Source organism: Oncorhynchus mykiss, chromosome 18 (genome assembly GCF_013265735.2).
Source record: "Oncorhynchus mykiss isolate Arlee chromosome 18, USDA_OmykA_1.1, whole genome shotgun sequence".
In the NCBI taxonomy this organism is placed as follows: Eukaryota; Metazoa; Chordata; class Actinopteri; order Salmoniformes; family Salmonidae; genus Oncorhynchus; species Oncorhynchus mykiss.
In genome coordinates, this window is record NC_048582.1 from 8,516,306 (window position 1) to 8,543,498 (window position 27,193).

At 47.0% G+C, this 27,193-nt stretch overlaps 1 protein-coding gene across 1 annotated transcript in view; it reads right to left on the reverse strand.

The window, feature by feature from the left end:
* Positions 1-6,655: 6,655 nt before the first annotated feature.
* The window catches only part of LOC110528847 (DNA annealing helicase and endonuclease ZRANB3-like), a 101,880-nt gene continuing 81,342 nt past the window's right edge, over positions 6,656-27,193 (reverse strand). Inside the window, exons 16-23 of the mRNA XM_036951658.1 lie at positions 23,645-23,763; positions 22,635-22,736; positions 20,932-21,074; positions 18,308-18,460; positions 14,126-14,296; positions 13,766-13,958; positions 11,650-11,781; positions 6,656-9,607 (exon numbers count right to left, since the gene is read on the reverse strand). Of these exons, the coding sequence (XP_036807553.1) occupies positions 9,509-9,607; positions 11,650-11,781; positions 13,766-13,958; positions 14,126-14,296; positions 18,308-18,460; positions 20,932-21,074; positions 22,635-22,736; positions 23,645-23,763 (1,112 nt within the window). The 3' untranslated portion in view covers positions 6,656-9,508. The remainder of the gene's footprint in view (positions 9,608-11,649; positions 11,782-13,765; positions 13,959-14,125; positions 14,297-18,307; positions 18,461-20,931; positions 21,075-22,634; positions 22,737-23,644; positions 23,764-27,193) is intronic.

The window sequence follows — 27,193 nt, forward strand, 5'->3', positions numbered from 1 at the left end:
GTCAGAGAACTGGCAGTGTGGTGTCAGGACAACAACCTCTCTCAAAGTGAGCAAGACAAAGGAGCTGATTGTGGACTACAGGAAAAGGCAGGTCGAACAGGCCCCCATTAACATTGACAGGGCTGTAGTGGAGCAGGTCGAGAGTTTCAAGTTCCTTGGTGTCCACATCACCAACAAACTAACACGGTCCAAACATACCAAGACAGTCGTGAAGAGGGCACGACAAAACCTTTTCCCCCTCAGGAGACTGAAAAGATTTGGCATGGGTCCTCAGATCCTCAAAAGGTTCTACAGCTGCACCATCGAGAGCATCCTGACAAGTTGCGTCACCGCCTGGTATGGCAACTGCTCGGCATCTGACCGTAAGGCGCTACAGGGGGTAGTGCGTACGGCCCAGTACATCACTGGGGCCAAGCTTCCTGCCATCCAGGACCTATATAATAGGCGGTGTCAGAGGAAAGCCCATAAAATTGTCAGAGACTCCAGTCACCCACGTTCTAGACTGTTTTCTCTGCTACCACACAGCAAGCGGTACCGGAGCACCAAGTCTGGGACCCAAAGGCTCCTCAACAGCTTCTACCCCCAAGCCATAAGACTGCAGAACAAGCCATAAGACTGCTGAACAAGCCATAAGACTGCTGAACAAGTCATAAAATCGGCACCGGACAATTTACATTGAACCCCCCCCCCTTTTGTACACTGCTGCTACTCGCTGTTTGTTTGTTACCTATGCATAGTCACTTCACCCCAACTACATGTACAGATTACCTCAACTAGCCTGTACCCCCCCACACTGACTCGGTACCGGTGCCCCCTGTATATACCCCCCCACACTGACTCGGTACAGGTGCCCCCTGTATATACCCCCCCCACACTGACTCGGTACAGGTGCCCCCTGTATATACCCCCGCACACTGACTCGGTACAGGTGCCCCCTGTATATACCCCCCCCACACTGACTCGGTACAGGTGCCCCCTGTATATACCCCCCACACTGACTCGGTACCGATGCCCCCTGTATATACCCCCCCACACTGACTAGGTACCGATGCCCCCTGTATATACCCCCCACACTGACTCGGTACCGGTGCCCCCTGTATATACCCCCCCACACTGACTCGGTACAGGTGCCCCCTGTATATACCCCCCCCACACTGACTCGGTACAGGTGCCCCCTGTATATACCCCCGCACACTGACTCGGTACAGGTGCCCCCTGTATATACCCCCCCCACACTGACTCGGTACAGGTGCCCCCTGTATATACCCCCCACACTGACTCGGTACCGATGCCCCCTGTATATACCCCCCCACACTGACTAGGTACCGATGCCCCCTGTATATACCCCCCACACTGACTCGGTACCGATGCCCCCTGTATATACCCCCCCACACTGACTAGGTACCGATGCCCCCTGTATATACCCCCCCACACTGACTAGGTACCGATGCCCCCTGTATATACCCCCCACACTGACTCGGTACAGGTGCCCCCTGTATATACCCCCCCCACACTGACTCGGTACAGGTGCCCCCTGTATATACCCCCCACACTGACTCGGTACCGATGCCCCCTGTATATACCCCCCCACACTGACTAGGTACCGATGCCCCCTGTATATACCCCCCACACTGACTCGGTACAGGTGCCCCCTGTATATACCACCCCACACTGACTCGGTACCGATGCCCCCTGTATATACCCCCCACACTGACCCGGTACAGCTGCCCCCTGTATATACCCCGCACACTGACTCGGTACAGGTGCCCCCTGTATATACCCCCACACACTGACTCGGTACAGGTGCCCCCTGTATATACCCCCGCACACTGACTCGGTACAGGTGCCCCCTGTATATACCCCCGCACACTGACTCGGTACAGGTGCCCCCTGTAAATACCCCCCACACTGACTCGGTACAGGTGCCTCCTGTATATACCCCCCCCACTGACTAGGGAACAGATGCCCCCTGTATATACCCCCCTCACTGACTCGGTACAGGTGCCCCCTGTATATACCACCCACACTGACCCGGTACAGGTGCCCCCTGTATATACCACCCACACTGACTCGGTACAGGTGCCCCCTGTATATACCACCCACACTGACCCGGTACAGGTGCCCCCTGTATATACCCACCACACTGACTCGGTACAGGTGCCCCCTGTATATACCCCTGCACACTGACTCGGTACAGGTGCCCCCTGTATATACCCCCTACACTGACTCGGTACAGGTGCCCCCTGTATATACCCCCTACAATGACTCGGTACAGGTGCCTCCTGTATATACCCCCTACACTGACTCGGTACAGGTGCCCCCTGTATATACCCCCCACACTGACTCGGTACAGGTGCCCCCTGTATATACCCCCTACACTGACTCGGTACAGGTGCCCCCTGTATATACCCCCCACACTGACTCGGTACAGGTGCCTCCTGTATATACCCCCTACACTGACTCGGTACAGGTGCCTCCTGTATATACCCCCTACACTGACTCGGTACAGGTGCCCCCTGTATATACCCCCCACACTGACTCGGTACAGGTGCCTCCTGTATATACCCCCTACACTGACTCGGTACAGGTGCCCCCTGTATATACGCCCCACACTGACTCGGTACAGGTGCCCCCTGTATATACCCCCCACACTGACTCGGTACAGGTGCCCCCTGTATATACGCCCCACACTGACTCGGTACAGGTGCCCCCTGTATATACCCCCCACACTGACTCGGTACAGGTGCCTCCTGTATATACCCCCTACACTGACTCGGTACAGGTGCCCCCTGTATATACCTCCTACACTGACTCGGTACAGGTGCCTCCTGTATATACCCCCTACACTGACTCGGTACAGGTGCCTCCTGTATATACCACCCACACTGACTTGGTACAGGTGCCCCCTGTATATACCCCCTACACTGACTCGGTGCAGGTGCCCCCTGTATATACCCCCCACACTGACCCCCACATTGTGTTACTTGTTATTATTACTTTTTATTTTAGTCTACTTGGTAAATATTTTCTTATTCTTGATCTGCACTGTTGGTTAAAGGCTTGTAAGTCAGCATTTCACAGTAAAGTCTACACTGTTGGTTAAGGGCTTGTAAGTCAGCATTTCACAGTAAAGTCTACACTGTTGGTTAAGGGCTTGTAAGTCAGCATTTCACAGTAAAGTCTACACTGTTGGTTAAGGGCTTGTAAGTCAGCATTTCACAGTAAAGTCTACACTGTTGGTTAAGGGCTTGTAAGTCAGCATTTCACAGTAAAGTCTACACTGTTGGTTAAGGGCTTGTAAGTCAGCATTTCACAGTAAAGTCTACACTGTTGGTTAAGGGCTTGTAAGTCAGCATTTCACAGTAAAGTCTACACTGTTGGTTAAGGGCTTGTAAGTCAGCATTTCACAGTAAAGTCTACACTGTTGGTTAAGGGCTTGTAAGTCAGCATTTCACAGTAAAGTCTACACTGTTGGTTAAGGGCTTGTAAGTCAGCATTTCACAGTAAAGTCTACACTGTTGGTTAAGGGCTTGTAAGTCAGCATTTCACAGTAAAGTCTACACTGTTGGTTAAGGGCTTGTAAGTCAGCATTTCAGAGTAAAGTCTACACTGTTGGTTAAGGGCTTGTAAGTCAGCATTTCAGAGTAAAGTCTACACTGTTGGTTAAGGGCTTGTAAGTCAGCATTTCACAGTAAAGTCTATACTGTTGGTTAAGGGCTTGTAAGTCAGCATTTCACAGTAAAGTCTACACTTGTTGTATTCGGCGCATGTGACAAAAAGGTTTAATTAGATTTTCTCTAAATGTAATTTGCAAAGGCTATCAGACAGTTATAGCAAAGCTAACCACCCATCAGACAGACAGGATGGACAGTGGACAGAGACTTCTACCTCTGTTACTGTGGACTGTTCTCCTTTCTTAACACCAACTGACAGTGATATTGTTTTTCCCAGGGCCTGGCGGGAGGGTCTGGAGTTTACCCAACACAAACAGACGAAGCATCACGTGACTCTGGCTGCTCTTTAATCAACGGGCCCTCTGGGAAGAGAGAGAACGGCGCGATGCAGTCGAACGTCTTCATCTGATGCCAGGACGCTCCATACGGCTCCCTCCGTCTGGGCTTGGCGTTATTAAAGTTCTCCCCCCCAATCCTCCCTCCTGGCCTGAGTGTAATAAAAGAAGCAGGGGAGGGAGAGAGAGGCCCGGCTGCAGTAACCTTCGTCAAGTTGCATCCATCTACAGGTGTGGACCGAAGAAAGCAGGCAGTGGAGCGCTGGCTGCCAGCTGACAGGACAGGGACAGAAAGCAGGCAGTGGAGCGCTGGCTGCCAGCTGACAGGACAGGGACAGAAAGCAGGCAGTGGAGCGCTGGCTGTCAGCTGACAGGACAGGGACAGAAAGCAGGTAGTGGAGCGCTGGCTGTCAGCTGACAGGACAGGGACAGAAAGCAGGTAGTGGAGCGCTGGCTGCCAGCTGACAGGACAGGGACAGAAAGCAGGCAGTGGAGCGCTGGCTGTCAGCTGCCAGGACAGGGACAGAAAGCAGGCAGTTGAGCGCTGGCTGCCAGCTGCCAGGACAGGGACAGAAAGCAGGCAGTGGAGCGCTGGCTGCCAGCTGTCAGGACAGGGACAGAAAGGGCGTGTCAGGATGCTGCCTCCCTGTGAGATGTCCAGTACTCAAAGCGAGCCTGCCCGCTCAGTCAGACAGACAACAGAGGGTCAACAGCCATATTAAGTGGAGACCTGGCTGGAGCCCTGCAGCAGATGTAGAGGACTAAGGACGAGGCACAAAGGCTCCTGATAAAGCTGTTAGTGTTCTATCTATCTATCTAATCCAAACTGAGAAGCTCAGTTGAAACAATGCTGAACCAGGAAGTTAGCATTCCAGACTAGAAGTGGTCTTAGCTGGGCTGGGGATACCTTTATCTGATGTGATTCGTTGACATGAGCTGTATTAGGGATACTGAGGTTCCATTCTCTGTGCACATCATCCTCCTTTCTCCTTTGTCTGGTCTGAGCCAGTCAACCAGGTCTGGTGTGGATTTATTCTATCAGGAGGGTTGGGATCAAGATCTGCAAGCTCAGCTGCTCCCAGAACCAACATGGCTGACTCATGTTCCCACTGTCCAATGAACTGGATGGACCACCTGAGACAGTGTTGAGTAGAGATACTCTGATGGCAGACTGATACAGACAGGAGGCTGGTGAGATACTCTGATGGCAGACTGATACAGACAGGAGGCTGGTGAGATACCCTGATGGCAGACTGATACAGACAGGAGGCTGGTGAGATACTCTGATGGCAGACTGATACAGACAGGAGGCTGGTGAGATACCCTGATGGCAGACTGATACAGACAGGAGGCTGGTGAGATACTCTGATGGCAGACTGATACAGACAGAAGGCTGGTGAGATTGATTGCAGCCAGCTGCTGATCTGTAGCCTGAACTCTAAACAGAGGAGCTGTGAAAATGATTCAATATTCTGCCTCCGCAATGCCGATCACCAACACACAGGTCTACTGTTTCCATAGTAACCTTTCCTTCCTCTCTCTTCTTCATTGAGTTAAGTCCTTTCAGAAGAACACGGGGGGGGGGGGGGGGGGGGGGGGCAGGAAGATGGATAGACATGTCAGAATGTGGATATTAGTACCTTTCTGTTGGACTTTAAGCGATGCACATTTGCACAGTACATTTTATGCTGTGAGATGCAGTTCTGTACATTCCTAATAACGGAACAATGGTTTGCCTGGGAAAGCCCTCCTACACTCCAGACCCTGGTTCGATCCCGCTGTATCACAACCGGGAGTCCCATAGGGCGGCGCACAATTTGGCCCAGCGTCGTCCGGGTTAGGGGAGGGTTTGGCCCAGCGTCGTCCGGGTTAGGGAGGGTTTGGCCCAGCGTCGTCCGGGTTAGGGGAGGGTTTGGCCCAGCGTCGTCCGGGTTAGGGGAGGGTTTGGCCCAGCGTCGTCCGGGTTAGGGGAGGGTTTGGCAGGGGTAGGCCGTCATTGTAAAATAATAATTTGTTATCGACTTACTTGCCTAGTTAAATAAAAAGGTTAAAAAATATATACATAAAAAAAACTGCTGAGACGTTTGGCTTTGAAACAACAGATCACTCAACCACCACAACCACACAGACAACAGATCACTCAACCACCACAACCACACAGACAACAGATCACTCAACCACCACAACCACACAGACAACAGATCACTCAACCACCACAACCACACAGACAACAGATCACTCAACCACCACAACCACACAGACAACAGATCACTCAACCACCACAACCACACAGACAACAGATCACTCAACCACCACAACCACACAGACAACAGATCACTCAACCACCACAACCACACAGACAACAGATCACTCAACCACCACAACCACACAGACAACAGATCACTCAACCACCACAACCACACAGACAACAGATCACTCAACCACCACAACCACACAGACAACAGATCACTCAACCACCACAACCACACAGACAACAGATCACTCAACCACCACAACCACACAGACAACAGATCACTCAACCGCCACAACCACACAGACAACAGATCACTCAACCACCACAACCACACAGACAACAGATCACTCAACCACCACAACCACACAGACAACAGATCACTCAACAGGAGAGATAATAATAGAGTTTTATTTTCATTTCAGTCGAGTTTGTTCATCCATTCATGCTCAGTCTAACAAATCCAAGACTCCTGCTAAAACAGTAGACATCACAGAAAACCTATCAACTAGACTACATGTAGAGGACATAAAGACACTATCAACTAGACTACATGTAGAGGACATAAAGACACTATCAACTAGACTACATGTAGAGGACATAAAGACACTATCAACTAGACTACATGTAGAGGACATAAAGACACTATCAACTAGACTACATGTAGAGGACATAAAGACACTATCAACTAGACTACATGTAGAGGACATAAAGACTATCAACTAGCCTACATGTAGAGGACATAAAGACACTATCAACTAGACTACATGTAGAGGACATAAAGACACTATCAACTAGCCTACATGTAGAGGACATAAAGACACTATCAACTAGACTACATGTAGAGGACATAAAGACTATCAACTAGCCTACATGTAGAGGACATAAAGACACTATCAACTAGACTACATGTAGAGGACATAAAGACACTATCAACTAGCCTACATGTAGAGGACATAAAGACACTATCAACTAGACTACATGTAGAAGACATAAAGACACTATCAACTAGCCTACATGTAGAGGACATAAAGACACTATCAACTAGCCTACATGTAGAGGACATAAAGACACTATCAACTAGACTACATGTAGAGGACATAAAGACTATCAACTAGACTACATGTAGAGGACATAAAGACTATCAACTAGCCTACATGTAGAGGACATAAAGACACTATCAACTAGACTACATGTAGAGGACATAAAGACTATCAACTAGACTACATGTAGAGGACATAAAGACACTATCAACTAGACTACATGTAGAGGACATGAAGACACTATCAACTAGACTACATGTAGAGGACATAAAGACACTATCAACTAGACTACATGTAGAGGACATAAAGACACTATCAACTAGACTACATGTAGAGGACATGAAGACACTATCAACTAGCCTACATGTAGAGGACATAAAGACACTATCAACTAGACTACATGTAGAGGACATGAAGACACTATCAACTAGACTACATGTAGAGGACATGAAGACACTATCAACTAGACTACATGTAGAGGACATAAAGACACTATCAACTAGACTACATGTAGAGGACATGAAGACACTATCAACTAGACTACATGTAGAGGACATGAAGACACTATCAACTAGACTACATGTAGAGGACATGAAGACACTATCAACTAGACTACATGTAGAGGACATAAAGACACTATCAACTAGCCTACATGTAGAGGACATAAAGACACTATCAACTAGACTACATGTAGAGGACATAAAGACTATCAACTAGACTACATGTAGAGGACATAAAGACACTATCAACTAGACTACATGTAGAGGACATAAAGACACTATCAACTAGCCTACATGTAGAGGACATAAAGACACTATCAACTAGACTACATGTAGAGGACATAAAGACTATCAACTAGACTACATGTAGAGGACATAAAGACACTATCAACTAGCCTACATGTAGAGGACATAAAGACACTATCAACTAGACTACATGTAGAGGACATAAAGACACTATCAACTAGCCTACATGTAGAGGACATAAAGACACTATCAACTAGACTACATGTAGAGGACATGAAGACACTATCAACTAGACTACATGTAGAGGACATGAAGACACTATCAACTAGACTACATGTAGAGGACATAAAGACACTATCAACTAGCCTACATGTAGAGGACATAAAGACACTATCAACTAGACTACATGTAGAGGACATAAAGACTATCAACTAGACTACATGTAGAGGACATGAAGACACTATCAACTAGCCTACATGTAGAGGACATAAAGACACTATCAACTAGACTACATGTAGAAGACATAAAGACACTATCAACTAGCCTACATGTAGAGGACATAAAGACACTATCAACTAGACTACATGTAGAGGACATGAAGACACTATCAACTAGCCTACATGTAGAGGACATGAAGACACTATCAACTAGACTACATGTAGAGGACATAAAGACACTATCAACTAGCCTACATGTAGAGGACATAAAGACTATCAACTAGACTACATGTAGAGGACATAAAGACACTATCAACTAGCCTACATGTAGAGGACATAAAGACTATCAACTAGACTACATGTAGAGGACATAAAGACACTATCAACTAGACTACATGTAGAGGACATAAAGACACTATCAACTAGACTACATGTAGAGGACATAAAGGAAAACACTTGTGATATCCTGTCAAGATGTAAACTAGAGCATCACACATATCAGGGTTTTTCTACCAAGTTTGCACAACCTAAAATAGCAGCGAGCGCTCGGCAGGCATGCAGGCAGGCTGGCAACTCAAACAGGCAGCAGCCTGCCCAGCTTGGTTCAGTTCAGCCTGTATCTGAGCTAGATAAGCCCGTTATAAATCAACCCAGGCTCACTGCTGACGGTTCGGGGACAACATGGGAAGGAGCGTAGCTGCTCATTTGGAACCTTTGCATTTAATACAGGCAGCATTGTTTAGTCAAAATCTATTCAGGTAACTCAACAAAAAAACAACCCTGAAAGAACAGTCTTCACATCAACACTCTCAATGATCCAACTTAAACATGATGTCATTAAAGGAAGGAGGCGATGTTCCTCTACATTGGATTGCTGGTGAATCCATAACACGGACAGCAGTGGCAGCATTGAGAACCAACTGTGACATGTAGCCTTCTTCACAGAGATGACAACACACTGAAGAAGCATCCTTCCTATGTCACTCAGTACTCCTCCAACTTTCCCTCCTTCCTTCCTTGGTTCATTTCTTTATGAAGAAGCGAGTGATGTCTGAAGCCACTTTGGAGGCTGCCAGTCCTTTCTTCATCTGGCTTCTGTCCTTGGCTTGCTGAGCTGTCCTCTGTAAAACAAACAGCCTACTGTCATCAGTACTCTGTCCTCTGTAAAACAAACAGCCTACTGTCATCAGTACTCTGTCCTCTGTAAAACAAACAGCCTACTGTCATCAGTACTCTGTCCTCTGTAAAACAAACAGCCTACTGTCATCAGTACTCTGTCCTCTGTAAAACAAACAGCCTACTGTCATCAGTACTCTGTCCTCTGTAAAACAAACAGCCTACTGTCATCAATACTCTGTCCTCTGTAAAACAAACAGCCTACTGTCATCAATACTCTGTCCTCTGTAAAACAAACAGCCTACTGTCATCAGTACTCTGTCCTCTGTAAAACAAACAGCCTACTGTCATCAATACTCTGTCCTCTGTAAAACAAACAGCCTACTGTCATCAGTACTCTGTCCTCTGTAAAACAAACAGCCTACTGTCATCAGTACTCTGTCCTCTGTAAAACAAACAGCCTACTGTCATCAATACTCTGTCCTCTGTAAAACAAACAGCCTACTGTCATCAATACTCTGTCCTCTGTAAAACAAACAGCCTACTGTCATCAATACTCTGTCCTCTGTAAAACAAACAGCCTACTGTCATCAATACTCTGTCCTCTGTAAAACAAACAGCCTACTGTCATCAGTACTCTGTCCTCTGTAAAACAAACAGCCTACTGTCATCAATACTCTGTCCTCTGTAAAACAAACAGCCTACTGTCATCAATACTCTGTCCTCTGTAAAACAAACAGCCTACTGTCATCAATACTCTGTCCTCTGTAAAACAACCAGCCTACTGTCATCAATACTCTGTCCTCTGTAAAACAAACAGCCTACTGTCATCAATACTCTGTCCTCTGTAAAACAAACAGCCTACTGTTATCAATACTGTATTATACTATAACATGGACCACTTTATACTGTAACATGGTATTATAACATGGTGGTGTATTATACTATAACATGGTATTATATTATAACATGGTATTATATTATAACATGGTATTACATTATAACATGGTATTACATTATAACATGGTATTATAACATGGTATTATAACATGGTATTATAACATGGTATTATACATGGTATGATATTACAACATGGTATAATATTACAACATGGTATTAAACATGGTATGATATTACAACATGGTATGATATTATAACATGGTGGTGTATTATAACATGGTATGATATTAAAACATGGTATTATATCATGGTGGTGGTTTGAGAGGGCATATGGGTGTAATGAAGCACCATGTGGGACTGAGTGTTTATGGACACAGAGGAACGGGGACCAGGACCCTTGTGGTTCTGTGGCAGACGGTGCAGAGTGTCTGTAGGTTGTCCAGGGAACACTGTGTCTGTGTGTGATGGTGTGTGTGTGTGTCTGTAGGTTGTCCAGGGAACACTGTGTGTCTGTGTGTGATGGTGTGTGTCTGTAGGTTGTCCAGGGAACACTGTGTGTCTGTGTGTGATGGTGTGTGTCTGTGTGTGATGGTGTGTGTGTGTCTGCGTGTGATGGTGTGTGTGTCTGTAGGTTGTCAAGGGAACACTGTGTGTCTGTGTGTGATGGTGTGTGTGTGTGTGTGTAGGTTGTCCAGGGAACACTGTGTGTCTGTGTGTGATGGTGTGTGTCTGTAGGTTGTCCAGGGTACACTGTGTGTCTGTGTGTGAGTCTGTGTGTACTGGACTCTTACGGTTCTGTGGCAGACAGTGCAGAGTGTCTGTAGGTTGTCCAGGGAACACTGTGTGTCTGTGTGTGTGTCTGTGTGTACTGGACTCTTACGGTTCTGTGGCAGACAGTGCAGAGTGTCTGTAGGTTGTCCAGGGAACACTGTGTGTCTGTGTGTGTGTCTGTGTGTACTGGACTCTTACGGTTCTGTGGCAGACAGTGCAGAGTGTCTGTAGGTTGTCCAGGGAACACTGTGTGTCTGTGTGTGTGTCTGTGTGTACTGGACTCTTACGGTTCTGTGGCAGACAGTGCAGAGTGTCTGTAGGTTGTCCAGGGAACACTGTGTGTCTGTGTGTGTGTCTGTGTGTACTGGACTCTTACGGTTCTGTGGCAGACAGTGCAGAGTGTCTGTAGGTTGTCCAGGGAACACTGTCCTCCCCCACTGTAGACGGGCCGGATGTGGTCCACCTGCCAGAACTGACCCTCCGCGGGGGCACGGATCATCTCATTCAGCTGGACACAACACAGACATTTTAATAAACACATTTCTCAGTAAAGGAGGTAGTATAATGATTATATAATTTACAGTTTTAATAGCTCAAACGGGTAAACAAACAATTTGGTGTAAGAAATATTTGTAAAATCCCTTGTGAGTTTTGTCCATGTGTTTTTCATTATAGGATGTTGTCAGCCTTCCCATGTCAGCATCACATTGCCTCCGCCTGTCTGTCTTCAGACAGAGAGAATGACAAGGCTCTAATGTAAGAGAACGAGCTGGGGACTCTGGGAACAGGTAGGAAATCAAACGCCTGTAATTCTAGTTCTATGGCCTGGAGCTGGGGAACACTAGAACCAAAATGGAGGCATTTCAATTTGACGCTAAGCCTTTTCTTTTCTCCATTTTATGTGGAAAGAGCCAGAGAAGGGGAACCCTGGGGACGATTCAGCCCAGAAATCAATCTCCATTCCCGGGTAGAAGCGGTAGATAGAGTAGCGCTCTCCCAACATTAGCCACAAGAGAACCGGGCGGGGGGGGGGGGGGGGGGGGGGGGGGTCACATACCCACAGAGGGGAAGAAAAGCAAAGCTGTACTCAGGAACAAGCTCCGTTCCACCACGACTACCGACCCACCTCCACCCCCTCCTCGCTCCATACAGAACATTCACTCTGCATTCCCCCACTGGTCTACTAATGTCTTAGAAAGCCTTTACTAAAGCTAGAGTCCTCAGACCTCCTATACAGCGCACCAATACCATGCATTAATCAGCAGTTGTTCTCGGTGGTTTCTGTGCAGTACAGAGGTCCTGTTAGTGTTAGGCCAAATCCATCCATTGATCTGTGAGCGAGAAGGCAGAAGGTCTTTCCAGTAGAAATGGCAGAGCCAAATCTAACAGGCTCTTGGCTGAGGTGAGGTTGAGCTGTGGGAGAAATCCATGGAGGATCTGACAGTACTGGCCAATCTATTTACTGTGAGCCGAGAGACAGGAAGTCACACACGCACACAGGTTGAGAGAGGAACTTGTGTGTCCACAGTACAGTACACCCCCCTCCACACACACCCGTCATCCACACCCACACCCCCTCCACCCACACATCTAATGGTTTATCTTCCCCCAGCACAAAGCAGCAGTTTCCAGGGAAGATAAGTGTCAGTCAGTAGTAGAGAGGACTGAGTCCCTCTTCTCTGTGTTCTCCCCCTCCTCTCCCAGTGTATAATATAATGTCTACTAAAGCCTTTAGTGGTCTCCCCAGATCCAGGGGATTAGTTGGAACAGGTGAAAGCCGTCTGTTCTCAACACTACACACGCTGCTTTATATCAGAAGTGGCTTCAAATGTCTAAATGGGTCCTATCCATTTCAGTGTTTTCTGTACAACTTCAGTAATGTGATATGCTAATTTGAGAAGAGAGAGACGATACTGCTCTTTGATAAATCCAGTTGAAAATCAACCCACATCAATAGTATGACTGTTCTCTCTGTCTGTAGATTTGTGCACCTTTAAAAAGCTCATGTCTGTAAAGGGCTCATAAAGTCATGTAGAAGACTGTATCCTGGCTAAGAGAGCTCAGGTAGTGTAGGTCAGACCCCATACAGAGTAATGGAATGGTCCTAGGTCCCCCCATACAGAGTAATGGAATGGTCCTAGGTCCCCCCATACAGAGCAATGGAATGCTCCTAGGTCCCCCCATACAGAGTAATGGAATGGTCCTAGGTCCCCCCATACAGAGTAATGGAATGCTCCTAGGTCCCCCCATACAGAGTAATGGAATGCTCCTAGGTCCCCCCCATACAGAGTAATGGAATGCTCCTAGGTCCCCCCATACAGAGTAATGGAATGCTCCTAGGTCCCCCCATACAGAGTAATGGAATGCTCCTAGGTCCCCCCATACAGAGTAATGGAATGCTCCTAGGTCCCCCCATACAGAGTAATGGAATGCTCCTAGGTCCCTCTCTGTATCACAGACCTGGGGGGCTAAAGACATCCAAACCAACCAACCTGTTTGAGTGACAGCTGGGCCAGCCCGGTGTTCTCTAGCATCTCCTTCCTGTGTGTGGGCGGGGCGTCGCGGACCTTCAGGTACAGCTGGTGGGCTTGCAGGCCGCAGCTCTGACACACCCCCTGTTCCGTCTGCAGTACCCGGGCACGCATGTAGGCCTGGCTGGAGCGCAGCTGGAACTCCTCCTGACACCTATGATAGGATAGATGAAGTAGAATACAACAGAATAACTTGATGTTTTCTTTGTAGAGCTTTAATTAAGGAACGCAGTAGGCCTACGAGGCAACACTAATAATAGCAGGGTAAACAACACCACTGATGGGTGAACTTGGCTTTACTTTGATGATGCTGCTACTTACGTCTGGCTACAGAAACAGGTGTCCCAGGCTCCTCCGGTGGACCCACAGGCCTTGTGGCAGGACAGACACAAGGGTCGACCCTCACTGTCCAGCACCTGCAGGTACCCAGCTTCAGCCTCTGACGGGCCCTCAGGAGCACCAACAGGAGGCTCTGGGTGCACCTCGGATGGTCTGGGGGGAGAGATGGAAAGAGACAGAGACACAGAGAGGGAGGGAGGATCGTCAGTCATCTGCCCAACAAGTGAATAAACAGTATTAATCCACTGGGCACAGACATCAATTCAACTTCTATTCCACGTTGGTTCAACGTAATTTCATTGACATGACAGTGATGCAACCAGTCAGGATGCTCTCGAAGTTGCAGCTGTAGAACTTTTTGAGGATCTCAGGACCCATGCCAAATCTTTATAGTTTTCTGAGGGGGATTAGGATTTGTCGTGCCCTCTTCACGACTGTCTTGGTGTGTTTGGACCATTCTAGTTTGTTGGTGATGTGGACACCAAGGAACTTGAAGCTCTCAACCTGCTCCACTAAAGCCCTGTCGATGAGAATGGGGGCGTGCTCGGTCCTCCTTTTCCTGTAGTCCACAATCATCTCCTTAGTCTTGGTTACGTTGAGGGATAGATTATTCTAGCACCACCTGGCCAGGTCTCTGACTTCCTCCTTATAGGCTGTCTCGTCGTTGTCGGTGATCAGACCTACCACTGTTGTGTTGACTGCAAACTTAATGATGGTGTTGGAGTCCTGCCTGGCCATGCAGTCGTGGGTGAACAGGGAGTACAGGAGGGGACTGAGCACGCACCCCTGAGGGGCTCCAGTGTTGAGGATCAGCGTGGCAGATGTGTTGCTACCTACTCTCACCACCTAGGGACGGCCCGTCAGGAAGTCCAGGATTCAGTGGCAGAGGGAGGTGTTTAGTCCCAGGATCCTTAGCTTAGTGATGAGCTTTGAGGGTACTATGGTGTTGAACGCTGAGCTGTAGTCAATGAACAGAATTCTCACGTAGGTGTTATTTTTGTCCAGGTGGGAAAGGGCAGTGTGGAGTGCAATAGAGATTGCATCATCTGTGGATCTGTTTGGGCGGTATGCAAATTGGAGTGGGTCTAGCGTTTCTGGGATAATGGTGTTGATGTGAGCCATTACCAGTCTTTCAAAGCACTTCATGGCTACAGACGTGAGTGCTACAGGTCTGTAGTCATTTAGGTAGAACAAATGTTCTTGGGCACAGGGACTATGGTGCCAGTTGGTCAGCACATGCCCGGAGCACATGTCCTGGTCAACCGTCTGGCCTCGCAGCCTTGTGAATAATGACCTGTTTAAAAGGTCTTACTCACGTCAGTTACGGAGAGCATGATCACACAGTCTGGAACAGCTGATGCGCTCATGCATGCCTCAGTGTTGCTTGCCTCGAAGCTAGCATAGAAGTGACTGTGACGCGGCTGTGTTTCCATTTGTAGTCCGTAATAGTTTGCAAGCCCTGCCACACCCGACGAGCGTCGGAGCCGGTGTAGTACGATTCAATCTTAGCCCTGTATTGACGCTTTGCCTGTTTGATGGTTCATCGGAGGGCATAGCAGGATTTCTTATAAGCTTCCGGGTTAGAGTTCCGCACCTTGAAAGCGGCAGCTCTACCCTTTAGCTCAGTGGGAATGTTGCCTGTAATCCATGGCTTCTGGTTGGGGTATGTACGTACAGTCACTGTGGGGACGACGTCCTCGATATACTTATTGATAAAGCCAGTGACTGTGGTGTACTCCTCAATGCCATCGGAAGAATTCTGGAACATGTTCCAGTCTGTGATAGCAAAACAGTCCTGTAGTTTAGCATCTGCTTCACCTGACCACTTTTTTATAGACCGAGTCACTGGTGCTTCCTGCTTAAATTTTTGCTTGTAAGCAGGAATCAGGAGGATAGAATTGTGGTCGGATTTACCAAATGGAGGGTGAGGGAGAGCTTTGTATGCGTCTCTGTGTGTGGAGTACAGGTGATCTAGAATAGTTTTATTTATCTGTTATTTTACCAGGTAAGTTGACTGAGAACACATTCTCATTTGCAGCAACAACCTGGGGAATAGTTACAGGGGAGAGGAGGGGGATGAATGAGCCAATTGTAAACTGGGGATTATTATGTGACCGTGATGGTTTGATGGCCAGATTGGGAATTTAGCCAGGACACCGTGGTTAACACCCCTACTCTTACGATAAGTGCCATGGGATCTTTAATGATCGCAGAGTCAGGACACCCGTTTAACGTCCCATCCGAAAGATGGCACCCTACACAGGGCAGTGTCCCCAATATGCTGGTAGAAATTAGGTAGAACTGATTTAAGTTTCCCTGCATTAAAGTCTCCGGCCACTAGGAGCGCCGCTTCTGGGTGAGTGGTTTCCTGTTTGCTTGTTTCCTTATACAGCTGTCTGAGTGCGGTCTTAGGGCCAGCATCTGTCTGTGGTGGTAAAAAAACAGCCATGAAAAGTATAGCTGAAAACTCTAGGCAAATAGTGTGGTCTGCATTTTATCACAAGATTCTCTACTTCAGGCGAGCAAAATCTAGACTTCCTTAGATTTCGTGCACCAGCTGTTGTTTACAAATATTCACAAACCCCCGTTACGGCTACTCTCTGTTTATCATATCTGCATAGTCACTTTAACCATATCTACATGTACATACTACCTCAATCAGCCCGACTAACTGGTGCCTGTATATAGCCTAGCTACTGTATATAGCCTAGCTACTGTATAGAGCTTAGCTACTGTGTAGAGCCTAGCTACTGTATAGAGCCTCGCTACTGTATAGAGCCTAGCTACTGTATAGAGCCTAGCTACTGTATAGAGCCTCGCTACTGTATATAGCCTCGCTACTGTATAGAGCCTCGCTACTGTATAGAGCCTCACTACTGTATAGAGCCTCGCTACTGTATAGAGCCTAGCTACTGTATATAGCCTAGCTACTGTATAGAGCCTAGCTACTGTATAGAGCCTAGCTACTGTATATAGCCTAGCTACTGTATGTAGCCTCGCTACTGTATAGAGCCTAGCTACTGTATAGAGCCTAGCTACTGTATGTAGCCTAGCTACTGTATGTAGCCTCGCTACTGTATATAGCCTCGCTACTGTATAGAGCCTAGCTACTGTATGTAGCCTCGCTACTGTATAGAGCCTCGCTACTGTATAGAGCCTTGCTACTGTATAGAGCCTCGCTACTGTATAGAGCCTCGCTACTGTATAGAGCCTAGCTACTGTATAGAGCCTAGCTACTGTATAGAGCCTAGCTACTGTATAGAGCCTAGCTACTGTATAGAGCCTAGCTACTGTTATTTTTCACTGTCTTTTTCACTGTTGTTTTATTTCTTATCTTACCTATTGTTCACCTAATACATTTTTTGCACTATTGGTTAGAGCCTGTATGTAAGCATTTCACTGTAAGGTCTACTCTACACCTGTTGTAGTCAACGCACATGACAAATAAACTTAGATTTGAAACAACGTTGATTCAACCAGTGTGCGGCAGCTACTGTATTACTATACAGTTACAAGGCATTCATTCAATAGGAACATCTAAGCATGGCTTTGGGGAGCTGGGACATATGGTTGTTGTCTGTGTGAGTCCTCCTCCTGGCTGGAGAAGCAGAGGGAGAGGAAGGTGAGCCTGGACCACTGCCACAGTGTGGATGTGTTTCTTACAGCGCTCCACCAGGGTACTTGCCTGTTCGCACGTTAGGGAACAGATGGGACACGGCTCTCTGGAGCGCCCCCGATGATCCTCGAACCAATCAGCAAGACTCACTCTTTCTATCTCACCCAGCCAGTCCCTGTGGTGGTTGCCATAGCGATGTGCTCCATCTATCCAACCAGCCTTCAGTCAATTGCCTCTAAAACAGTGGATTATAGCCTGGTCGCTCTGTGGTAAACACTCACTGGTCCCATAGCCTCTAAAACAGTGGATTATAGCCTGGTCGCTCTGTGGTAAACACTCACTGGTCCCATAGCCTCTAAAACAGTGGATTATAGCCTGGTCACTCTGTGGTAAAGTGAGGACACATTTAGTTCCTTGGGTATTGAACAACAAATTGTACAGACAGGACATACCGTGGTCTTTCAATGTAATATCATCTCAATGTGGAGGGGAAAGTTTGGCACTGTGAACTAGTGTTGCTATGACTCTCTAGGAGACTGGAGACCTACTTCTCTGGGACGGAGGCAGAGGTGTTGGGTCGTGACATAGAGGCAGTTCTCCTCTTGGTGAAGAAGATCTCCTTGTTGATCGTGCGAACAGTTCCTCCATCACACTGGGCCTTACTGAGAGAGGCCTGGGACACATCTTCTTTGGTTAGATACCTGGATGGAGGGAGGAAGAGTATGGTTAGATACCTGGATGGAGGGAGGAAGAGTATGGTTAGGTACCTGGATGGAGGGAGGAAGAGTATGGTTAGATACCTGGATGGAGGGAGGAAGAGTATGGTTAGATACCTGGATGGAGGGAGGAAGAGTATGGTTAGATACCTGGAGGGAGGGAGGAAGAGTATGGTTAGATACCTGGATGGAGGGATGAAGAGTATGGTTAGGTACCTGGAGGGAGGAAGAGTATGGTTAGGTACCTGGATGGAGGGAGGAAGAGTATGTTTAGGTACCTGGATGGAGGAAGAGTATGGTTAGATACCTGGATGGAGGGATGAAGAGTATGGTTAGGTACCTGGATGGAGGGAGGAAGAGTATGGTTAGATACCTGGATGGAGGGAGGAAGAGTATGGTTAGGTACCTGGAGGGAGGAAGAGTATGGTTAGGTACCTGGATGGAGGGAGGAAGAGTATGGTTAGATACCTGGATGGAGGGAGGAAGAGTATGGTTAGGTACCTGAATGGAGGGAGGAAGAGTATGGTTAGGTACCTGGATGGAGGGAGGAAGAGTATGGTTAGGTACCTGGATGGAGGGAGGAAGAGTATGGTTAGGTACCTGGATGGAGGGAGGAAGAGTATGGTTAGGTACCTGGACGGAGGGAGGAAGAGTATGGTTAGATACCTGGATGGAGGGAGGAAGAGTATGGTTAGATACCTGGATGGAGTGAGGAAGAGTATGGTTAGGTACATGGATGGAGGGAGGAAGAGTATGGTTAGGTACCTGGATGGAGGGAGGAAGAGTATGGTTAGGTACCTGGATGGAGGGAGGAAGAGTATGGTTAGATACCTGGATGGAGGGAGGAAGAGTATGGTTAGGTACCAGAACGGAGGGATGGGGAGGAGAGTGGGAGTTTGGTTAGGATGGAGGGAGGCAGGCAGGCAGGGAGGGAGGAGGAAGTTACCTGGGGGGAGGAAGGATGAGAAGGAGGAGGAAGAGTAAGGTCAGATAGCTGGATGAGGAGAGGAAGGGGACACATCAAAGAGGAGGAATCTTGAAGAAAGGAGGAGGAGGAAGAAGAGAGGAAGGGGCAGATTTGCATGAAAGAAAAAAGGGGTGAGGGGACTGTTGGGCTTCAAACAGCCCAGTGTAGAGAGGCTGGATGAAAGGACATGAAAGCCAGGTCCAGCTGACAGTAGTACCTGAGAGGTGTTGGGCGGAGGGGTGTGAGTGTGTGTGTGTGTGTGTGTGTGTGTCTAAAAGGCTAAACTGATCCTATATCAGCAGCACTCCTACTCTGAGTCCCTTTGTGAAGACAGCCCTGATCCTTCAGGACAACCCAGCACAACACTACAGCAGAATTTAACTAACCTCAGGATAATCACCTTCCCATCCATCTCCTTACTACAAGATAATCACCTTCCTACTACAGGATAATCACCATCCCATCCATCTCCCTACTACAGGTTAATCACCTTCCCATCCATTTCCTTACTACAGGATAATCACCTTCCCATCCATCTCCTTACTACAGGTTAATCACCTTCCTACTACAGGATAATCACCTTCCCATCCATCTCCTTACTACAGGTTAATCACCTTCCCATCCATTTCCTTACTACAAGATAACCACCTTCCCATCCATTTCCTTACTACACAATAATCACCTTCCCATCCATCTCCTTACTACAGGATAATCACCTTCCCATCCATCTCCTTACTACAGGATAATCACCTTCCCATCCATTTCCTTACTACACAATAATCACCTTCCCATCCATCTCCTTACTACATGATAATCACCTTCCCATCCATCTCCTTACTACAGGATAATCACCTTCCCATCCATCTCCTTACTACAGGATAATCACCTTCCCATCCATCTCCTCACTAGAAGATAATCACTTTCCCATCCATCTCCTTACTACAATATAATCACCTTCCTACTACAAGATAATCACCTTCCCATCCATCTCCTTACTACAGGATAATCACCTTCCCATCCATCTCCTCACTACAAGATAATCACTTTCCCATCCATCTCCTTACTACAATATAATCACCTTCCTACTACAGGATAATCACCTTCCCATCCATCTCTTTACTAAACACTAATCACCTTCCCATCCATCTCCTTACTCCTGTATTGTATTAGCTCAGTTACAGTGTGAATCTCTACCTCTGTAGGAACCAGGGTTCCCAGTTGGACTTTGTTTCTACCATACTTTCTCAGCATGAAGTCTTTAACCAACATATCATCTCTGGAAATCAGCTTGATGTGCAGTCAATGGGGCAAACCTTGATTAGCGAATAAATCCCACATTCTGTCAAATGCTTTCCTCCTACGTCCACTGTGATTGGCTCTTGAGACACCCACCAGGATGAATCTGTGATTAACTGATGCCGTCTGGGCACCAACACAGCAGGGTGGAGACATAGGACAGGTTCAACCCCCCCCCCCCCCCCCCACCTACCTCTTGGTGCTGCTGTGTTTGCGCTGGGTGCTGGTCAGTTGGTCCAGGACCAGGACTGGGCTGCAGAACAGGAGACCACTGCGGCGGATCAGTCTCTGCTTCATGGCTGTCAGAGTGCTCCACTGCTGAACAAACCTCAATATCTGACCCACACAGAGAGAGTCACAACACCACTTTAAACCTCAATATCTGACCCACACAGAGAGTCACAACACCACTTTAAACCTCAATATCTGACCCACACAGAGAGAGTCACAACACCACTTTAAACCTTAATACCTGACCCACACAGAGAGAGTCGCTACACCACTTTAAACCTTAATACCTGACCCACACAGAGAGTCACATCAACACCACTTTAAACCTTAATACCTGACCCACACAGATAGTCACATCAACACCACTTTAAACCTCAGTGCCTGACCCACACAGATAGTCACATCAACACCACTTTAAACCTTAATACCTGACCCACACAGATAGTCACATCAACACCACTTTAAACCTCAATATCTGACCCACACAGATAGTCCCTTTGAAGCAGTCAAACAAAGACACAATCTGTAATTCATTTTACAGCCAAACGGCAGCCACATTAAATGAAATGACCATTGAACAGTACCTTTAAATGACTGAGCCTTTAAATGAATGACTGAGCCTTTAAATGACTGAGCCTTTAAATGACTGAGCCTTTAAATGACTGAGCCTTTAAATGACTGAGCCTTTAAATGACTGAGCCTTTAAATGACTTAGCCTTTAAATGACTTCGCCTTTAAAATGTCTACCTCTAGGTGACAGCTTCCCTGTAGTGACTACAGTGACGTCTACCTCTAGGTGACAGCTTCCCTGTAGTGACTACAGTGACGTCTACCTCTAGGTGACAGCTTCCCTGTAGTGACTACAGTGACGTCTACCTCTAGGTGACAGCTTCCCTGTAGTGACTACAGTGACGTCTACCTCTAGGTGACAGCTTCCCTGTAGTGACTACAGTGACGTCTACCTCTAGGTGACAGCTTCCCTGTAGTGACTACAGTGACGTCTACCTCTAGGTGACAGCTTCCCTCCTGTGACTACAGTGACGTCTACCTCTAGGTGACAGCTTCCCTCCTGTGACTACAGTGACGTCTACCTCTAGGTGACAGCTTCCCTGTAGTGACGTCTACCTCTAGGTGACAGCTTCCCTGTAGTGACGTCTACCTCTAGGTGACAGCTTCCCTGTAGTGACTGTAGTGACGTCTACCTCTAGGTGACAGCTTCCCTGTAGTGACGTCTACCTCTAGGTGACAGCTTCCCTGTAGTGACTGTAGTGACGTCTACCTCTAGGTGACAGCTTCCCTGTAGTGACGTCTACCTCTAGGTGACAGCTTCCCTGTAGTGACTACAGTGACGTCTACCTCTAGGTGACAGCTTCCCTGTAGTGACGTCTACCTCTAGGTGACAGCTTCCCTGTAGTGACTACAGTGACGTCTACCTCTAGGTGACATCTTCCCTGTAGTGACTACAGTGACGTCTACCTCTAGGTGACAGCTTCCCTGTAGTGACTACAGTGATGTCTACCTCTAGGTGACAGCTTGCCTCCTGTGACTACAGTGTTGTCTACCTCTAGGTGACCTCCTGTGACTAGACTACAGTGTTGTCTACCTCTAGGTGACCTCCTGTGACTAGACCACAGTGTTGTCTACTTGCGGGTCAAACAAACCGACCTGTGTCCTGTTCTCTCTGCGTCTGAAGGCTTCAGGCAGGTCCTCCCAGCTGTCCAGTTTAATGTCCAGAGGAATGAAATTCCAGTGCAGTGGACTGTCCTCCTGATGAAGGGAGAGACACAGAGGATAAGATATGACACATTCACACACTTCAGCTGTAAAGCCAATTCCTCATATGTAATACTTTACATTTCACCCAGATTGACAAATCTGATCCCATTTTAATTTAGCAGTTGATTAAATCCATTTCTGAATAATGTGAATGGCCTAGGATGAATCAAATCAGACATGATTTACAAGGGTAAACCACGTCTGATTTATGCCTTAAAAGGGTATTGTTATGTTGAAGAAGGTAGATAAGATGCTTATCCTATGATGGTACATAAGGAGGTCTGTCACAGAAAATATTACATTCCCATTTCAATTGGTCACTCATATCAAAGACATATTGGACTACAGGTATTAAAGAGGGGAAATGAAGGAGTAGGAGAGAGGAGGAAGAGGAGAGAGGGGAAGGAGGACGAGGGAGGAGGAAGAGGAGAGAGGGGAAGGAGGAGGAGGGAGGAGGAAGAGGAGAAGTAAGAGGAGGAGGAGAGGGGAAGGAGGAGAGAGGGGAAGGTGGAGGCGAGAGGCAGAAGAGGAGGCGAGAGGGGACGAGGAGGCGAGAGGGGACGAGGAGGCGAGAGGGGACGAGGAGGCGAGAGGGGAAGAGGAGGAGAGAAAGGAGGAGTGGAAGAGGAGGCGAGAGGGGACGAGGAGGGCGAGAGGGGAAGAGGAGGCTAGAGGGGACAAGGAGGCGAGAGGGGAAGAGGAGGCGAGAGGGGACGAGAGGGGACGAGGAGGCGAGAGGGGACGAGGAGGCGAGAGGGGACAAGAGGGGACGAGGAGGCGAGAGGGGACGAGGAGGCGAGAGGGGACAAGAGGGGACGAGGAGGCGAGAGGGGACGAGGAGGCGAGAGGGGAAGAGGAAGGAGGAGTGTTGAGTACAGAGTAGCAGCATCATCATGTACCTGGGAGTAAAGGTAGATACGCTCAGTGTTCTTGCTGGCGCAGAACTTCATGTTGGGGTACAAGGGGAGACTGGCCGTAGCATCACCATCAGCAGGACTAAATACACTGTCTGTCTGGGCTGCAGGGAGGGAGAGAGGAGAAAGGTCACTACGGTCTAGGGGTGAGGCTCCCTAATGATCACAATGCCTGCAAGAAAAGGTCAGTAGGAGGAAATCAGACTCCATAATACATCTAGGAGGGACAGTCACAGTACACAGCAGCTTTAGTTAGAACAGACAGGATATCCATCTAGGAGGAAATCAGACTCCATAATACATCTAGGAGGGACAGTCACAGTACACAGCAGCTTTAGTTAGAACAGACAGGATATCTATCTAGGTGGAAATCAGACTCCATAATACATCTAGGAGGGACAGTCACAGTACACAGCAGCTTTAGTTAGAACAGACAGGATATCTATCTAGGTGGGAATCAGACTCCATAATACATCTAGGAGGGACAGTCACAGTACACAGCAGCTTTAGTTAGAACAGACAGGATATCTATCTAGGTGGAAATCAGACTCCATAATACATCTAGGAGGGACAGTCACAGTACACAGCAGCTTTAGTTAGAACAGACAGGATATCCATCTAGGAGGGACAGTCACAGTACACAGCAGCTTTAGTTAGAACAGACAGGATATCTATCTAGGAGGGACAGTCACAGTACACAGCAGCTTTAGTTAGAACAGACAGGATATCTATCTAGGTAGTTAGAACAGACAGGATATCTATCTAGGTGGAAATCAGACTCCATAATACATCTAGGAGGGACAGTCACAGTACACAGCAGCTTTAGTTAGAACAGACAGGATATCTATCTAGGAGGAAATCAGACTCCATAATACATCTAGGAGGGACAGTCACAGTACACAGCAGCTTTAGTTAGAACAGACAGGATATCTATCTAGGAGGAAATCAGACTCCATAATACATCTAGGAGGGACAGTCACAGTACACAGCAGCTTTAGTTAGAACAGACAGGATATCTATCTAGGTGGAAATCAGACTCCATAATACATCTAGGAGGGACAGTCACAGTACACAGCAGGTTTAGTTAGAACAGACAGGATATCTATCTAGGTGGAAATCAGACTCCATAATACATCTAGGTGGGACAGTCACAGCACACAGCAGCTTAAGTTAGAACAGACAGGATATCTATCTAGGTAGTTAGAACAGACAGGATATCTATCTAGGAGGAAATCAGACTCCATAATACATCTAGGTGGGACAGTACACAGCAGCTTTAGTTAGAACAGACAGGATATCTATCTAGGTAGTTAGAACAGACAGGATATCTATCTAGGTAGTTAGAACAGACAGGATATCTATCTAGGTAGTTAGAACAGACAGGATATCTATCTAGGTGACGACAGCAGCTTTAGTTAGATCAGACAGGATATCTATCTAGGTGGAAATCAGACTCCATAATACATCTAGGAGGGACAGTCACAGTACACAGCAACTTAAGTTAGAACAGACAGGATATCTATCTAGGTGGAAATCAGACTCCATAATACATCTAGGAGGGACAGTCACAGTACACAGCAACTTTAGTTAGAACAGACAGGATATCTATCTAGGTGGAAATCAGACTCCATAATACATCTAGGAGGGACAGTCACAGTACACAGCAACTTAAGTTAGAACAGACAGGATATCTATCTAGGTGGGAATCAGACTCCATAATACATCTAGGAGGGACAGTCACAGTACACAGCAGCTTTAGTTAGAACAGACAGGATATCTATCTAGGTGGAAATCAGACTCCATAATACATCTAGGAGGGACAGTCACAGTACACAGCAGCTTTAGTTAGAACAGACAGGATATCCATCTAGGAGGGACAGTCACAGTACACAGCAGCTTTAGTTAGAACAGACAGGATATCTATCTAGGAGGGACAGTCACAGTACACAGCAGCTTTAGTTAGAACAGACAGGATATCTATCTAGGTGGAAATCAGACTCCATAATACATCTAGGAGGGACAGTCACAGTACACAGCAGCTTTAGTTAGAACAGACAGGATATCTATCTAGGAGGAAATCAGACTCCATAATACATCTAGGAGGGACAGTCACAGTACACAGCAGCTTTAGTTAGAACAGACAGGATATCTATCTAGGAGGAAATCAGACTCCATAATACATCTAGGAGGGACAGTCACAGTACACAGCAGCTTTAGTTAGAACAGACAGGATATCCATCTAGGAGGAAATCAGACTCCATAATACATCTAGGAGGGACAGTCACAGCACACAGCAGCTTTAGTTAGAACAGACAGGATATCTATCTAGGTGGAAATCAGACTCCATAATACATCTAGGAGGGACAGTCACAGTACACAGCAGCTTTAGTTAGATCAGACAGGATATCTATCTAGGTAGTTAGAACAGACAGGATATCTATCTAGGTAGTTAGAACAGACAGGATATCTATCTAGGTGGAAATCAGACTCCATAATACATCTAGGAGGGACAGTCACAGTACACAGCAGCTTTAGTTAGAACAGACAGGATATCCATCTAGGAGGAAATCAGACTCCATAATACATCTAGGAGGGACAGTCACAGTACACAGCAGCTTTAGTTAGAACAGACAGGATATCTATCTAGGTGGAAATCAGACTCCATAATACATCTAGGAGGGACAGTCACAGTACACAGCAGCTTTAGTTAGAACAGACAGGATATCCATCTAGGAGGAAATCAGACTCCATAATACATCTAGGAGGGACAGTCACAGTACACAGCAGCTTTAGTTAGAACAGACAGGATATCCATCTAGGTAGTTAGAACAGACAGGATATCTATCTAGGTAGTTAGAACAGACAGGATATCTATCTAGGTGGGAATCAGACTCCATAATACATCTAGGAGGGACAGTCACAGTACACAGCAGCTTTAGTTAGAACAGACAGGATATCTATCTAGGTAGTTAGAACAGACAGGATATCTATCTAGGTGGAAATCAGACTCCATAATACATCTAGGAGGGACAGTCACAGCACACAGCAGCTTTAGTTAGAACAGACAGGATATCTATCTAGGAGGAAATCAGACTCCATAATACATCTAGGTGGGACAGTCACAGTACACAGCAGCTTTAGTTAGAACAGACAGGATATATATCTAGGTAGTTAGAACAGACAGGATATCTATCTAGGTAGTTAGAACAGACAGGATATCTATCTAGGTAGTTAGAACAGACAGGATATCTATCTAGGTGACGACAGCAGCTTTAGTTAGATCAGACAGGATATCTATCTAGGTGGAAATCAGACTCCATAATACATCTAGGAGGGACAGTCACAGTACACAGCAACTTAAGTTAGAACAGACAGGATATCTATCTAGGTGGAAATCAGACTCCATAATACATCTAGGAGGGACAGTCACAGTACACAGCAACTTTAGTTAGAACAGACAGGATATCTATCTAGGTGGAAATCAGACTCCATAATACATCTAGGAGGGACAGTCACAGCACACAGCAGCTTTAG